The sequence below is a fragment of the Phyllostomus hastatus genome, unplaced genomic scaffold (assembly GCF_019186645.2).
Source record: "Phyllostomus hastatus isolate PE091 unplaced genomic scaffold, TTU_PhHast_1.1 phas_contig_551, whole genome shotgun sequence".
Taxonomy (NCBI): Eukaryota; Metazoa; Chordata; class Mammalia; order Chiroptera; family Phyllostomidae; genus Phyllostomus; species Phyllostomus hastatus.
Genome location: NW_025333909.1, coordinates 227,808 through 245,731, shown reverse-complemented (window position 1 = coordinate 245,731; position 17,924 = coordinate 227,808). Strand labels below are relative to the sequence as shown.

Genomic DNA, 17,924 nt, shown 5'->3' with positions numbered 1-17,924 from the left:
ATATGTGACCTCCAGCCTTTCCAAGTCATGTTTGCTGTTTTTCCTCCACCCATACCTCCATTCCGGTTGTATCAAACTACTTCTGATGCCTGTTGTAAAATGTGCCACATTATATTTCTAAGAATGTTGCTTACCTCTGTGTCTTTGCGCACTTTTTCCTCTCTCTGGAATATTTTTCTACATGATTTCCTACCTGATGGACTTCTCTTCATTGCTGACACTGCTCAAATGTCAGTCACAGCAAGCCTTCCCTACTTACTCCTCCTCAGTGCACAGGTTTAGCTGTTGTAAAACAGCTTGCAGTGTACTTGATATGCAGCCCTCCATATTTTATAGCAACCAGTATATCACTCTAATCACACTTATACTCGGTTTTTAAAAACTTTCTTATGGAAATTGTTAGGCATATACAGAAGTGGAGAGGACAGTAATAAATCTCAGTGGACCTATTCACCCAGTTCAACAACTGCTAGCATGGGGCTGATCTTGTTTATTGTTTACTCTGTGCTTAACAGACATTTTATTATCTCATCCATGGAAACTTTAAGCACTTAAAATCTGTCTTACAGTGGGTTTTTTTTTTTTCCTTGTCATTCTCTTTGACTAAATCAAGAACTGTCTAAGGTAGGAACTGTGTGTTATTTCCTCATTATTGGACATGTCGTCAAACATTTGTTGAATGAATAAACAATTGAATGCTAAATTAATTAGGGATTGAAAACAGAGCTGAGGTTTAGGCTCTGGGGAGCACTTCCACGGAAGAATAGACAAAGATAAGCAAAGAAGTTCTTTAAGAAAGTAGTTGGAATTACTGTCTAGATAAAAATGTGTTAAGTATCCTGGTGAGCTTAAATTAGGGCAATCATAAGCAGGGAGTGTATAGGAAATCGGTTCAAGGATTTTCTGAAACTCTTATAACGGATTTCAGGGAAATTAAAGTCTGAGATGGGATGGAGATTCTTTTGTGAGAAAGGCTTTTGATTAGCTATTTGTTGGGAGAACATTATACACTATGAGTTCTGCAAACAAAAATTGCCGTCACAAATTCTGTATACTAAGTATGGAAAGATTTTTTAAATCATGTATTGATTTCCTCATCCATCCTTAAACAAATTGTCATTCCCCATCCATAGTATCATTTTCTTTTTCTTTTTTTTTAATTAAAGACAGTTTTCTTTTTCAGATTTTATTTATTTTTAGAGAGGGAAGGGAGGGAGATAGAGAGAGAGAGAGAGAAACATCAATGTGCAGTTGCTGGGGGTTATGGCCTGCAACCCAGGCATGTACCCTGGCTGGGAATCGAACCTGCGACACTTTGGTTCACAGCCCATGCTCAATCCACTGAGCTACACCAGCCAGGGCCATAGTATCATTTTCAAGGTATTAAAGGCAGCAGTATCAACTGTAGTACTACTATGTGTGGATATACACAAATACGGAAGAGTTCAAATGAATTTATTCATTTGTGTGTATTTACTACTTGTTAGGCACTCAAAATGGAGATAAGACTGGTATATCTGTGTAACCCAGAGGCTAGGCTGGTGCCTGGCACATACTCAGTGCTTAAGTAAATGTGTTAAAAATCTGGAGAAGTGTTGGCAACTCTTGCCTCCTGTTTTTAACGGTTCCATCTCTTCTTGTTTCTCTATGATTTAGGGCCAAAACACTCACTGACCCAGATCTCTCAGTCCATGCTGGATCTCTGCGATGAAAAACTCAAAGAGGTAAGACTTTAAAATGACAGGAAGGCAGTGACTTAGAAGGTGGTGGGTAGCAGGGTTGAGGAAGTAGGGGGTGTAACAGAAGGAAGAGTGCAGAAATGTGGGAGTAGCAGATTTTTAGCGTGTTGGACTCTGGAAAGGACCCAAGAAATTATATAGTCCAGTCCTTTTGTAGATGGAAAAACGGAGGCCCTTAGAAGAAAAGGACTTGTCCTGGGCATCATGACTAATAAATAGTAGAGCTAGGATTAAAATCTTGAGCCCACACACTTCTTTAGAAAGAGCCAAGGAAAGTGGTTTTCCTGGAAGTCATTGGAGCCGAGAGACTGATTTGGCAGGGAGGAATTTTAATTTTTGAAAGATTATTGATCTATGTTCGATCTTCTTACCCAAAATACAAATATGGTACTTACAAGCAAGCTTACAGAAATGCAATGACGATAATGATAATGATGTTAGTATTGAGGTAAACGCTTCATAAAAGAAGATAATCAAATAACCTAAACCAATAAACATGAAAAAATTCTCTACTTGATTGATCACTGGGGAAGTGCAAATTGAAACCATGATTAGATACCACTACATACCTACCAGAAAGGCAAAAATTTAAAAAGACTTAAAAAGTTGACAATACTAAGTGCTGATGAGTATGTGGACCAGCCGGTACATAAACTTTTTCCTAATATACTCTGAAATGAATTTATTGGGTTAGATTCCCTTACACAAAAGTCAACTAATCAGCAGTAATGTTTTCAGGGTTTTCAGCAATAGTTTTATAGCAAAAACGGCGTGCTATTAAAACCTAGCTTGGTTAAGGTGTTTTTGTTATGGAACCTAAGGTTTTGATGCCCAGGAATGTATATTTTTTGGTGGTCTGTAAGAACAGAACGTAAAATACCTAAAGGAGTGGTTGGCACATCATTTTTGGTCCTTTTACTGGAATATCATTTATCTGGACTTTCTGCTTGAAACTGAATACTCGACAATTCATAGTTAGACTTTTTGAGGCAAGGGCAATAGACAACTAAACCTTAAAATCATCCTTAATTTTGGGTGATGATTACACCTCAGGGAAATCACTACCTGTCTTTTGCTTTGTTTCACATCAGAAAGAAGACAAATTGGCTCGTTTAGAGAAAGCTATCAATCCTTTGTTGGATGATGATGACCAAGTAGCATTTTCTTTCATCCTGGACAACATTGTCACACAGAAAATGATGGCAGTTCCAGATGTAAGTGGTTTCTGTGCTAAGTATTGTGAAGATAGTGCAGGGGGCACGGAAGAGCATTAGGGTGTGCATGTTTGTGTGTGTCAGGGATCCTGCAAGGTGGTGTTTGCCAATTCAAACTGGCATACAAATTTAAAAACTGATTTTTTTGCTCTATGTGCGCATTATCATTGAAATCAAAGAGACCGGGAATCTGGATATAGAGAGATTGTTTCTTCTTAACTGTTTACATTCAATCTTTGAATGCTCCTGAATAGCCCAGGAGAGAAATTAGTATGCCAGCTACTGGGAAGCTTTGGGTTTAGAGTTGCTTTTTGAAAAATGACAGTTTGATAATTAACCAGTGTTTGTTGTCTTTTGTTTCATTTTTTTATCTTTTGCAACTTTGTAACAGGGCTGCTATGTTGATTCTTTGTACCATTTTTTAAAAAAATTTTTATTTATTTTTAGAGAAGGAAGGGAGGGAGAAAGAGAGAGAGAGAGAAACATCAATATGTAGTTGCTGGGGGTCATGGCCTGCAACCCAGGCATGTGCCCTGACTGGGAATCGAACCTGTAACACTTTGGTTCGCAGCCCGTGCTCAATCCACTGAGCTACGCCAGCCAGGGCCTTTGTACCATTTTTGTTCCAAGGATCCTACCTAGGAATTCGGAACTAAATTTCTTTTTGTGTTGTAGGCATATGTTCTGTATGTGTAATGCTATAAAGCTTCTGGATGGGACTAAGGAATAAGAAGTTTTAATTATGAGTATGGAGGAGGGATTCTTACTCTATCAGGGTATAGGAACCCTTAAAGGGATACATGAACCCCTTAAATTGCATAGTTTTGTGTGATTGTGTGTCTTCGTGGGAAAAGGGTCTATAGTTCTGTCGGAGTCTTAGGAATATCTGTGACCCAATGAAGTTTGAGAATCTCCAGTATGAAGAATGGTTTTTATTTAATTTCTCATGCTTTCTTTTTATTAGTCTTGGCCATTTCATCACCCAGTGAATAAGAAGTTTGTTCCAGATTATTACAAAGTGATTGTCAATCCAATGGATTTAGAGACTATACGTAAGGTGAGTGATTTGATCTAAGATGTCTTTTTGGAATCAAGTAACTTTTTATGTGTATCTGAGTACCTAATTCTTTTAATCCCAGAATATCTCCAAGCACAAGTATCAGAGTCGAGAGAGCTTTCTGGATGACGTCAACCTTATCTTGGCCAACAGCGTTAAGTACAATGGTGGGTATATCTTCTTGTTTTTTCTCTTTCCATTAATCTTTCCATCTGACATTAGTTAGCATTATTAAAATTTAAGTGCATAAGGAAGCCGTGAGCAGTGGCAGTCAGCAGAATCAGTCAGATGTCTCACTCTGCCTTTTTAAAAGCAGGCACATATTTTAGTGTATGTGTTCTATAAAGTTTATTAGTAACTTTTAATGATGAAAAAGCAATGCGCATTTTTTTAACTTTGGAAAGTACAGAAAAATGAGATGAGAATAAAAATCAAATGGATATTACTTTGGACTTTGAGTTATCACTGCTTTCCATGAGATATGCAAACTCACCCATGTTCTAGGCCCTTAGATGGAGCTTAGAGAAATGTGTGACTTATAGACCATGGTGAGCTTCCTTAGAGCATGGAGTTTTTGCTCAGCATATGAACTGATTGAATAACTGATTGAGCACCTAATATGTGCTGGCACTGATGCTGCAAATACAAAATCAAACTAGATATGGTTTCTGCCCCCACTTGGTTATAGTTCAGTTAGGGAAACAAAAGAAAAATTATGGAACATAAATATTATTGCTAGATGCATGCAGAGTGCCAAAGAAACCCAGAAACAGGGTGTCTAAATCAGAGTGGGATTAGAAGCAGCTTTCTAGGAAAGAGTTTTTCTTAAGCTGAGTTCTAAAGGATCAATGGATTTTGCTAGGCAGAGAGAACAGTACTATGTAAAGGCACAGAGGATTGAAGTTACATTATAGGCTTGTGAAATAAGTTGTTGGGGTTGCAGTTAAGTGTACGTGTTGGTGAATGACTGGTTGTATGTGGAGAGATACATAGGAGTCAAATCATAGAGGGCCTGTGTGCCATATGCCAAACTTCAGGGTTTTTACTTTATCCTAAGTGGGAGGACATTGAGGGAATTAAGCAGCGAAATGACATCCCATATAACTCATTAAGCAAAATAGAAGAGGGAGCTAAGGGCGTGTGAGAGAAGCGACCAGCATACTGAGGTCTCAATTGAAAGTGCACATGATTCTAGGGCTTTTCTTCAGCAATAATCAGCAGCCCAAGTAGTATGGCTGTAAGTTTGCCAGAGAGGGGGGACAGAGAATTGGAGGGAGGAGATTGAGGAGGGGATTTCTGGACAACCAGAAAGACAGATGAGGAAATGAGTATTCTTAGCAGAGAGAACAGAATGTTCCGTATCACAGAGGAATGAAGGAACAGGGCAAATTTGGGGAACTATACTTGAGTAGAACCTATGTAGTTCACTAAGGGAAGTGGTGGGAAATGAGCCTTCCATTTTTGTTCATCTGGGTTTGGTTAAAAGAATGTACTTTTTGTGCTTTTCTTATTGATCATCAGAAATAGAGGATGGAAGTATCCTTTGTTGGGTCAGTTTCCTATGCATTATTATCTCCTGAAAACACCTAGAGCTAATCAGCCAGAATTCTGGTAAAATAGAAGTGTCGGTAGGCTCACTGATGTCCAGTAATGATTGTGACAGATGATGTACAAGCAGGAGTGTTAAGAAAGGCTGCTTGGCCTGGTGATGGCTGGCTTAAGATATGAGGAGCTTATGTGTAAAGCAATAAGAAAAATCCAGAAGATGCTAATTGAAAATTGAACAGGGGGCAGATGGACAAATCACAGAAGACCAAAATTAAATAGCTAATGAATACGAGTAAAAATTCAGTTGTACTTAGTAATCAAATGCACACTGAAACAAAGAGGTGCAATTTTTTTCACCCATTAGATGAGCTCATGTATTTAATGGACATATTCAGTGCTAGGGAGGCTTATTGCTGTTGGCAGTACAAAATTGTAAGACATTTCTGGAAAGCCCTTTGGCAGCATTGAGAAAGACTTAAAAATAGTTAAGCAAACAGACTTTATAATTCAGTAGGCTTGAATTTGGATATTGGCGCCGCCGCTTAATAGCAGTGTGGTTTTGGATAAGTAACAGCCTTTGCTTTCCCATCTTACAGATGGGAATAATTAATAGAACCCTCCTCAGAGCAGTTGCCTCCTCAGGCAACTGATTGATGTTTCTCTCTCCCGCCGGGGTTTCTCTCTCCCTTCCTCTCTCTCTAAAAGTCAATAAACATATCCTTAGGTGAGGATTATATATATGTGCTCTTTATTTAATCCAGTGAGGATTAAATAAAATGATGCATGTGAGTGCTTAGCATATGTTAATAGGATCATAATCTATCCTAATCAGAGATGCCAGCAAAGATGTTTATGACAATGTTACTTACGTTAATGAAAAATAGCCTGAATGGTTAATGTAAAGGGAATGTTTAGTTATTGTGCCATCTGTGTGATGGATTATTATGTAAAGATTGAAAGGTCTTTCTCTTAAAAAAAATCTAATGGCAAAATCTTGCAATGTTAAGTGAGAAAAACTGAACACAGAGCTGTTTATTTCATCTCAGTTATACTTTTTTAAAAAGTTTTATATATATATGTGTGAATATATATATATATATATATATATATATTTTTTCATTCATTCCTGGCCAGGTGACTCAGTTGGTTGGAATGTCATCCTGTACATCAAAATGTTGCGGGGCCCATACCTAGGTTGCCGGTTCAGTCCCTGGTCATGGTGCAAATAGGAGGCAACTGATTGATGTTTCTCTCTCCCGTCGGGGTTTCTCTCTCCCTTCCTCTTTCTCTAAAAATCAATAAACATATCCTTAGGTGAGGATTATATATATGTATGTATGTGTGTGTGTGTGTGTGCGCGCGTGCACGCGTGTATGTGTGTGTGTATATATATATATGTGGATTTATTTTTAATTTTTTGGATTTTTTTGGTGTGGCATTTTGACATCCCAATTTTCATATATTTGCAAATAGTTTAAAATTATTTTAATTCTGGGGGCCAAATATAAACAGCTATCTGCATGCCACATCCGGCTCCAAGACAGCAGGTTAGCAACCTCTGGCAGAGTAGGAAACATGCCTCAAAATAGGGGTTTCATTTCCCCAAGGGCAAGTACATAATGATTCGGTAGCGGCAGTGGGGAGCCTATAAGGCTGACATCACCCTTCCTTAACCAGTGGATGGCAGTGTAAGGAACTTCTGATTAGGTCTGTAGGTGTTAGGTGGTGTCATATGATATGAAATGGGACATCTTTTGTACTAAAAGGACATCCATCGTGGAGTTGAAGGTGTATATGAGACGTTTTCTACTATTAGGTATTATACACAAACTAATACTTTTGCTTCAAGCTTGTTTGATTTGGCCAAATACGAACCTGCCTCTTGTTTTTAATTAATAGTAACAAAGTTCATGTTGAGTCTATTTCCTATTTAAAAATTTTTTAATTTAAAATGTTTTTACTGACCAAAGTTAGTAGAATGGTATCTCCAGTTAATATTACTTTGACTCTTTCCCTTCAAGTCCTTCACATATAACACTGCATGTAAGTGTATTTCCATAGCCTTTTATATACCTTCGTTGACTTATCCTTTATTATCACATATGTAGTCCATGAGGTATATTGTATATAGCCAGAATGCCTAGCACCAAAACTAGAGTCATTAGGCAACAAGTGGAAGATAAGAACACCGCATACGAAACGGCACCTGCAAGTCTGCGGTACACGCCAGAGGACTCGGTCTCGTACTTAAGTGGTGGTGATGGGACTGCACACTATAGTAAAGTTCGAGCCCTTGTGCCTGCCAGCTGCCACATAGGTGCTGAGTCAATCTCAGAGCCTCTGTTTACGTTCAGATAACATTTGAAGAGAAGATTAATCAGGGAAACTCAAAACTTGGGATTGGAGCTACTTGCAGTGGTCTCAAAAGGCATACAACATTCCATGTCCGTGAAAGGAGGGTCATGCAGGTAAAGACATCCCCCCTGAAAAACACAACCCAAACGTTTGCCAGTCTTAACAAAGCCATAAGGTCTTAAGCAGGCAGAGGGAGGCATTACTACCTAAATGTTTGATTAAATTTGAAATGAACTGCACAGTCTGTACCACTAGGTGGTGCCAAGCTATTCATGATGAGATCTTTTTCCCCAAAGAATTGCCTAGGAAGTTCCTCTGCACATGCTCTTCAAACCCAAAAATCAATAGTAAGAAGCCATCTTCAGTGTGGATCTAGGATAGGTAGATCATGTGTCAAAAACAGAGCTTGAAGTTCTGGAATGCTCAGTGGGACCCTTCAGTCTAAATTAGATATAAAATAAATTTACCAAAAAAAAAAATTGGGGAGAATGGTTTTTTCCACTTTTGTTTAAGTCCCAACCCTGCATTAGTTAGCTCTGATAGCTGTTCTATTTACAGGTCCCTTTGTGGAGTTTTGTCCTATACATGTGCAGCTTAGTATTCAGCCGAAGGCTCAAGGGAGCCTCTCTGCAGATCTTAAGTTCCTTTCCCAGGGAGCTCCCTCCTCTCCAGTCCTGCCCTGCAGTTTCCAGCTGCTTAGCTTCCTCAGACTCGGAGACACTGTCTCTGTAGCTTAGCGAGACTGCTGTGCCTTGCTTGGGTTTCGTGGGAAACCATGGACAGTTGTAGGGCTCACTTCTTTATTTCCATTCCCATTGGTCAGTGTTTGAAAATAGTTGTTTCATGTGTTTTTTTTTTTCTAGTTTTCTGGTTGCCCTGGGAAGACTAGTCCAATAGCAGTTACTTCATCAGGCCCAGAAGGTCTTTCAGTTTTGTATATTGTGTTTTCTGACACAGAGAAACTTCATTTTTATGTACAGATAGGGCAAAAGTAGGTTTACAGTTCTAATGGAAAATAATACAATAATTAATAAAAATACAAGAGTGAGCCTGTTTTGCATACTCACAACTGTAAGCCTCCTTTTCCCCACACCCTTTTTAAATATTTTTCAGTCTTTTCCTTTATGGTTTCTGTTTTTGGTATAATTGTTTAAAAGACCTTTCCTACCCCCAAGGTAACCCAACTATATTTTCTTCCAGTACATGTAATATTTTAAATACTAGCATGCTGATCAGTTTTTAACAATAGAAAATAACATAATAGGTAAATATCTAACTTATTTTTTTCTTCCAAATGATTAGCTGAAATGTCCAAGTTCTAATTGTGGAATAGTCTATCTTTTTCTTTTTCTTTTTTTAATTTTCTTTTTTAAAATATATTTTATAGATTATGCTAGTACAGTTGTCCCATTACCCCCCTTCACTCCCCTCCACCCTGCAACCCTCTCCCACCCACATTCCCCCCTTTAGTTCATGTCCATGTGTCATAAGTTCTTTAGCTTCTACATTTCCCATACTATTCTTACTCTCCCCCGTCTATTCTCTACCTACCATCTATGCCACTTATTCTCTGTACCTTTTCCCCCTCTCTCCTCCTCCCACTCCCCTGTTGCTAACCCTCCATGGGATCTCAATATCTGTGGTTCTGTTCCTGTTCTAGTTGTTTGCTTAGTTTCTTTTGGTTTTGTTTTAGGTGTGGTTGTTAATAACTGAGTTTGCTGTCATTTTACTATACATGTTTTTTTATCTTCTTTTCCTTAGATAAGTCCCTTTAACATTTCATAAAATAAGGGCTTGGCAATGATGAACTCCTTTAACTTGACCTTATCTGAGAAGCACTTTATCTGCCCTTCCATGCTAAATGAAAGCTTTGCTGGACAGAGCAACCTTGGATGTAGGTCCTTGCCCTTCATGACTTGGAATACTTCTTTCCAGCCTTTTCTTGCCTGTAAGGTCTCTTTTGAGAAATCAGCTGGCAGTCTGATGGGAACTCCTTTGTAGGTTACTGTTTCCTTATCTCTTGCTGCTTCTAGGATTCTCTCCTTCATTTTTACCTTGGGTAATGTAATGATGATGTGCCTTGGTGTGTTCTTCCCTTGGGTCCAACTTCTTTGGGACTCTCTGAGCTTCCTGGACTTCCTGGAAGTCTATTTCCTTTGCCAGAATGGGGGAGTTCTCCTTTATTATTTGTTCAAATAAGTTTTCCACTTGTTGCTCTTCCTCTTCTCCTTCTGGTACCCCTATAATTCGGATGTTGGGTCGTTTAAAGATGTCCTGGAGGTTCCTAAGCCTCTCCTCATTTTTTTGAATTCTTATATCTTCATTCTTTTCTGATTGTATGCTTTTTTCTTCCTTCTGGTCCACTCAGTTGATATGAGACCCAGCTTTCATTCCATCGCTATTGGTTCCCTGTGCATTTTTTTTCATTTCACTTATTGTAGCCTTCATTTTTTCATCTAATTAGCGACCCAAATCAACCAATTCTGTGAGCATCCTGATCACCAGTGCTTTGAACTGTGCATCTGATAGGCTGTCTCTCAGTCGCTTAAAAGTATTGGTTGTGGGGCTTTCAATTTTGTTTGAGCCACCTTTTTATTTTTCTTTGGCCTGGTTGCGCCTGTTACGTATGAGGGGCAGAGCCTTAGGTGTTCACCACGACGGGGCACCCCTGTCACTGGGTTGTGACGTCCATCAGGGCGGGGTCCAAGGGGGAACAATGGCACCTGCTCAGCTCTCTATCGGACCTCAGTCCCTTCCGCCGCTTTCCCCGAGCAAACTGGGCCCCTCTGGTGCCAATTCCCATGTGGGTGGGCTTGTGCATGCCGTGGGGCTTTCCAGAGACCTGTCCTAGGTTCTGGGAGTCTCTCCCTGCACCTCAACCCCCACGGGTATTTCCAGTCAGCGCCCCAAGGCTCTATTTCCCAGTGCTGGGATCCTGGGTTGCACGCAGTGCCCTGCTTCACAGTTGCCACCTCGCTGGGTCTGCCAGTTGCCACCCCTCAGTCAGGGTCTGCCAGCTGCCACCTGCGCACTCAGGGTCCACCTGCTGCAGTCTTGCACGCCCTGTATGCCTTATGTGCCTGGTCCCAACCCTCTCTGCTCTTTGTGCCCCAACCCACGTCTGGCTGCCCGATTCCGCCCCTCCTAACGGTCTGGATGAATGTGTCTGTTTTAATTTCTTGGTTGTGTGAGGAGGTACAGTGTGTCTACCTATGTCCATCTTGGCCGGAAGTTCTATCTTTTTCTACTACTTGAAATATTACCTTTATTATATACTAAATCCTTATATATATATTTTTAGCCTATTTCAGTGCTTTCTATTTTTTATTTATCTGTTTAATTTGTGTTTTTATCACCAGAGAGTATTACCGTGATCATCACTCAGACTTTATAAATTTCATGGCTATCTTCACCCAATTATTCTAAATAAACTCTAGAATCGTTTTTGTTAGATTCTAACTTGTTCCCAAGTAAATAAACAGTGTTGAAATCTTATTTAATTTATGAATTAATTTAGAGAGAGTGTATATCTTTATAATACTGCATTTTTCTATCCAGGACCTTATGTTTCTTAATTTATTCACATTTTCCTTTACATCCCTCAATAAGGGTTTTTTTTTTTTTTAAAGATTTACTTACTTCTAGAAAGAGGGGGAGAGGGAGAGAAACATCAATCAGTTGCCTCTCGCATACCACCAAGTGGGGACCTGGCCTGCAACCCAGGCATGTGCTCTGAGCAGGAATCGAACCAGCGACCTTCTGGTTAGCAGGCTGGCACTCAGTCCATTGAGCCACACCAGCCAGGGCTCAATAAAGGCTTCTAGTTGTCTATATGTAGTTTCTAGGCATCTTTTGTTTAATTTATTCCTACACAAATTTATTAATTTGTGGCTATTGAGAATCTATGCTTTTGTTGTTGAGCTTATTCCTAGGTAATTTAAAAGTTTTGCTACTATTGTACCTGGGCTGTTTTCTTCCCTGTGTGGTTATTAAATGTAAAGGTTTCAATCAGTTTGAAGAGTATGAATAGGTGATTCATTATTGATCATAGGTTAATATGCTTAAAGTGTTTGTATACTTGTATACAGTCACACATTGCTTAACAGAGGGGATATGTTCTGAGAAATGCGTGATTAGGCCATTTCATCATTGTGTGAACATCATAGAATGTACTTAGACAGACTTGGATGGTAGAGCCTACTACTGTCAGTGTGCTATATTTTTATAGCGCTAGCAGCGCAGCAGGTTTGTTTATGCTAGCATCACCACAAACACATGAGTAATGCATGTGCTACAACGTTACTAGATGATAGGAATTTTTTAGCTCCATTATAATCTTATGGAACCACCAGCATAGATTCAGTCCATCATTGACCAAATTATCATATTGCAGCAGATGACTGTACTTCTGTCCAAGTCTATATCATATGAGACTACTCTGTAAGTTTAGCCATTGGTAAATAATAAAGATTCTTTTTTTCTGTCAGTGACACTTATGAGATTGGGGCCAGGATAAAAATATTCCTACATAAAGGTTAACACATTGTTTGCGGGTAGTTTTTATCGCGCGCTCTACTACTAGTCAACGTAAAACGTATAAATACGTTTCCCGCATACAGTGTGTTCAGTCTGTCGTATCATTGAAGAGAGTAAAATCTCTCTCAATCCTGCTTCAGCCTCTTGCTGTTGTCCTTTCTCTTTCTCTTCACAGCCAGATTTTTTTTGTTTGTTTTTATTGTGGTAAAGTATTCACAAAAATATTTGCCTTTTAAACCATTTTAAGTGTACAATTCAGTGGTACTAAGTGCATTCACAGTGTTGTGTAATCATCCCCACCGTCTATTTCCAGAACTTTTTCATTATCCCAAACAGAAACTCCATACCCATTAAACAATAGCCCCATTCTACCATGCCCTCAGCCCTTGGTAACCTCTATTGCATTTTCTGTGAATTTGCCTCTTCTAGGTACCTCATATAAGTGGAATCATAAAATACATGGAATATTTGTCCTTTTTTTTAAAAGATTTTATTTATTTATTTTTAGAGAGGGAAGGGAGGGAGAAAGAGAGAGAGAGAGAGAGAAACATCAATGTGCGGTTGCTGGGGGCCGTGGCCTGCAACCCAGGTATGTGCCCTGACTGGGAATCGAACCTGCGACGCTTTGGTTCGCAGCCCACGCTCAATCCACTGAGCTATGCCAGCCGGGGCCATGTTTGTCCTTTTATATCTGTCTTATTTCACTTAACATAATGTTTTCAAGGTTCATCTATGTTGTAGCATGGATCAGAGTTTTTTCTAGGAGTGTGTAACGTCTCTCTCCTGTTCTTTACCTACCATTCATGCCTCACTTAGCCTTAATCTGGCTTCTACCATGCCCAACATACCAAGTGAACAGGATAACACAATTGCCAGATTTAGTGGGAGCTTTTTAGTGCTTACCTTGACCTCACCCCAGTATTTGACATCCTTGACCCTTCTTCCGTGACTTTCAACTCTTACTTTTCTCCTACCTCTTAGCCCATTCCTTTTCAGTTTCCTTTGCTGAATGATATTCTGCCTATTCCTGTAACTTCAGCCACCACACCACCTCTTTCCTGATGACTCTCAACTCAGTTCTGGGCAAAGACCTAATACTTCCAAGCACCTGCTGAACATTTCCTCTTAGATGTTCCCGTGGAACTTAAGACGTGCCTCAAACTCAACATTCTTATTTCCTTCTCTATTCCAACTTTCTCTGTCTTTTACTTGCCTTACTCCCTTACTGTTTCCAGTCTGGGTTTACTGGGGCACTGGCATCACCCAGTAGCTACATCTAGAAAACTCATTTATCCTTTATTCTTTCCCTTGAATAAATCCCCAATTTTCAATATGTCACTAAAGCCCTCATTATATTTTTTGCCTAAATTATTATAATAAATTATCACCTGCCTAATGTCTCAACCTGTAGACTTAACTCTTTCTAACCTATCATTCACATTCCTGTAAGCTAGACCTATTTTTTGAAAAAATTTTAAAAGTTTATATTTCTTATAAAAAAGTCAAAGAATAAGTATATAAAATAAGAAATTAAAGCTTTTGCCTACTCTTCCATTCCTATCTCCCATAGTTTCATCCTGTGCTTTTTTCTGTACTTAATACAAAACATGTTTAATAATTACAGTGTTTTTAAATTTATTTTTTATAAAAGTGCCATTTTTGTAATTGTTCTGTAATTTGCTCTTTGCTCATGAATATATCCTTTTTAAACTTATGTTTTAAAATAGACTAAAAAAATTATAAAAATAATACAAAGAGTCTGATGTACCTTTTGCCTAGCTACCTCCAGTGGTGACATCCTGCATAGCTGTAGTTCAAAATCAAAACCAGGAAATTGATGTTAGGATATTACCATGAACTGGATTACAGACCTTACTCACTTTGTACCTTTAAAAAAATCTGCATTTGTGCATGTTTGTGTATAGTTTTATGTCATCGTGTAACTACCACCACAGCCAAGGTTTAGAACTATTTTTTTTACCACAAAACAATTCCCTGATGTATCTGTATCCTCTTTGTATCTGCAGCAGCACCGCATGCACCCACCACTGTCTTTGTCTCCTGGCAACCGCTTATCTGATCTCTCAATAATTTTTACATTTGAGCCTATTAGATAAAGAATAATACATTTTTGACATTGACTCTTTTTAATAAGCGTCTCTTGAGATCCATGCAAATCATTGTATGTATTAATCATTTTTTTAAAGATTTTATTTATTTTTAGAGAGGGAAGGGGGGGGGAGAGAGAGAGAGAGAGAGAGAGAGAGAGAGAGACATACATCAATGTGCGGTTGCTGGGGGTCGTGGCCTGCAACCCAGGCATGTGCCCTGACTGGGAATTGAACCTGCGATGCTTTGGTTCTCAGCCCGCGCTCAATCCACTGAGCTGTGTCAGTCAGGGCATTAATCATTTCTTAAAAAATTGTTGAGTAGGGTTTTGCGTTGTACCAGAGTTTGTTCAGCTCACTGAAGGACATTTAGATTTCCAGTATTTTCCTATTATGAACAAGGCTGCTGTGAACATTTATATACAGTTTTTTGTGTGAAAATAAATTTTTGTTTCTCCGGGATAAATGCCCAAGAGTATGATGGAAAAACGTATGTTCAATTTTTATGAGAAATTGCCATACTCTTTTCCAGAGTGCCTATGCCATTTTACATTCCCATTAGCAAGGTATGGAGGATCCGGTATCTCTTCAGTATTATTTAGTATTACTGCTCTTTAAAAAAGTTTTACCTGTTTTTTTATCTTGCTGTGGTTTTACTTTGCATTTCCCAAATGTCTATTGATGTTAAACATTTTTTGGTGTGTTTATTTGTCATCTGTGTGTTTTCTTTGGCGAAGTGTCTGTTCATTTCTTGGCCCCAGTTTTAACTGTGTTGTTTTCTTATTAATAATGAGCTTTGAGGATTCTTTATATATTTTAGGTACATGTTACTTATTAGATAAATGATGTACAAAGATTTTCTCCCAGTCTGTGTCTTATCTTTTCAGTCTCTTGGCAGTATCTTTGGAAGAGCAGAAATGTTTAATTCTGATAAAGCCCAATTTACCAGATTTTTTCTTTTTGTATAGTGTTTCTGGTATATACCTAAGAATTCTTTGCTTAACCCAGGGTCACAAAGATTTTTGCATATTGTCTTTGAAAAGTTTGGAGTTGTAGTGTTTTACATTTAAATCCATGATCCACTTTGAAATAATTTTTGTATACAGTATGAGGTTTAGGTTCAGGTTCCTTTTTTTTTTTGCCTGTGCATGTCCAGTTGGTCTATATTATTTGTTGAGAAGACTATCCTTACTCTTTTGAATTTCTTCTAGTAACTTTGTCAAAAATCAGTTGAGTGTGTGGATCCATTTCTGGGTTTATTTTGTTCCATTGATCTTCTATATCTATCCCTTTTCACACGACCATAGAGTAAGTTTTCTTAGGCAGAGTGATTTCCCCTCACTTTATTCATTTTTAATCATTTTTCAATTACAGTTGACTTACTTTATTCTTTTTCTAAATTGTTTTCTTATTCATTTGCCTCTCCACATAAATTTTAGGAGACTCTTGTCTGTATTTATAAAAAAGTTTTGCTGGGATTTTGAAAGGAATTGAGTTAGTCCTATAGGTCATTTTGGGGAGAATTGACAACTTTACTGATTCTGTCTTGTATTAGGGCATATAAATATCTATCATTCTGTTTAATGTATTCCATATATATTTATCATAATTTATATAATCATTCCTCTGTTGGGCATTATAATGTATTTCTTTTTTCAATGTATTTTATTGATTATGCTATTATAGTTGTCCCATTTCCCCCCTTCACTCCCCTCCACCCTGTACACTCCCTCCCACCCACATCCCCCCTTTAGTTCATGTCCATGTGTCATACTTATAAGTTCTTTAGCTTCTACATTTGTCATACTATTCTTACCCTCCCCCTATCTATTTTCAACCTACCATCTATGCCACTTATTCTCTGTACCTTATCCCCCTCTCTCCTCCTCCCACTCCCCTGTTGCTAACCCTCCATGTGATCTCCATTTCTGTGGTTCTGTTCCTGTTCTAGTTGTTTGCTTAGTTTCTTTTGGTTTTGCTTTAGGTGTGGTTGTTAATAATTGTGAGTTTGCTGTCCTTTTACTATACATGTTTTATTTTATCTTAGATAAGTCCCTTTAACATTTCATAAAATAAGGGCTTGGTGATGGTGAACTCCTTTAACCTGACCTTCCCTGAGAAACAGTTTATCTGCCCTTCCATTCTAAATGAAAGCTTTGCTGGACAGAGCAATCTGGGATATAGGTCCTTGTCTTTCATGACTTGGAATACTTCTTTCCAGCCCCTTCTTGTCTGTAAGGTCTCTTTTGAGAAATCAGCTGACAGTCTGATGGGCACTTCTTTGTAGGTGACTGTCCCCTTGTCTCTTGCTGCTTCTAGGATTCTCTCCTTCATTTTTACCTTGGCTAATGTAATGATGTGCCTTGGTGTGTTTCTTCTTGGGTCCAACTTCTTTGGGACTCTGAGCTTTCTGGACTTCCTGAAAGTCTATTTCCTTTGCCAGAATGGGGAAGTTCTCCTTTATTATTTGTTCAAATATGTTTTCAATCTGTCTTCCTCTTCCCCTTCTGGTACCCCTATAATTTGGATGTTGGAACTTTTAAAGATGTCCCGGAGGTTCCTAAGCTTCTCCTCATTTTTTTTGAATTCTTATTTCTCCATCCTTTCCTGTTTGGTTGTTTCTTTCTTCCTTCTGGTCCACTCTACTGTTTTGCGTCCCAGTTTCCTTCCCATCACTATTGGTTCCCTGTGCATTTTCCTTCATTTCTTTTATCGCAGCCTGCATTTGTTCATCTAATTTGTGACCAAAGTCAACCAATTCTGTGAGCTTCCTGATCACCAGTGTTTTGAACTGTGCATCTGATAGGTTGGCTATCTCTCGGTCGCTTAAAAGGATGAGTTCTGGGGCATTGATTTGTTCTTCTGTTTGAGCTCTCTCTCTCTCTCTTTTGTTTTTTTTTTTTGTCTGGTTGCTTCTGTTACAGTGAGGGGCGGAGCCTTAGGTGTTCACCAGGGCTGGGCACCCCAGTCACTAGATTGTGACATTGTATGTGGGGGGGGGGGTCGAGAGGGAACAATGGCGGTAGCTCCGTTCTCTGTGGGACCTCAGTCCCTTCTCTGGGATCCTGGGTTGTGCCCTCTGCCCTGCTCCATAATCACCGCCTCACTGGGTCTGCCAGCTGCCACTTGCGTACTCAGGGTCTACCCGCTGCGCTCTTGTGCACCCCGGATTCCTTATGCACCCAACTCTCTCTGCTCTCCATGCTGCTACCCGCACCCGGCTGTTCGTCTCTGCCCCTCCTGCTGGTCTGGATGAACGAGTCTATTTCAACTTCTTGGTTGTCCAACTTCCATTCAGATAAATTTTCTGTCAGTTCTGGATGTTATTTTGCCTCTAAATTGTTGTTGTTCCAATCTTGGTTGTGCG

At 39.1% G+C, this 17,924-nt stretch overlaps 1 protein-coding gene across 8 annotated transcripts in view; it reads left to right on the top strand.

Annotated features, from left to right (window-relative positions):
* The window catches only part of TAF1 (TATA-box binding protein associated factor 1), a 70,429-nt gene that overhangs the window by 34,162 nt on the left and 18,343 nt on the right, over positions 1 to 17,924 (top strand). For all 8 annotated transcript variants that reach the window (XM_045847367.1, XM_045847365.1, XM_045847369.1 and 5 more), the window contains exons 29-32: positions 1,657 to 1,724; positions 2,831 to 2,953; positions 3,918 to 4,010; positions 4,093 to 4,177. In XM_045847367.1, coding sequence (XP_045703323.1) covers positions 1,657 to 1,724; positions 2,831 to 2,953; positions 3,918 to 4,010; positions 4,093 to 4,177 — 369 coding nt within the window. The remainder of the gene's footprint in view (positions 1 to 1,656; positions 1,725 to 2,830; positions 2,954 to 3,917; positions 4,011 to 4,092; positions 4,178 to 17,924) is intronic.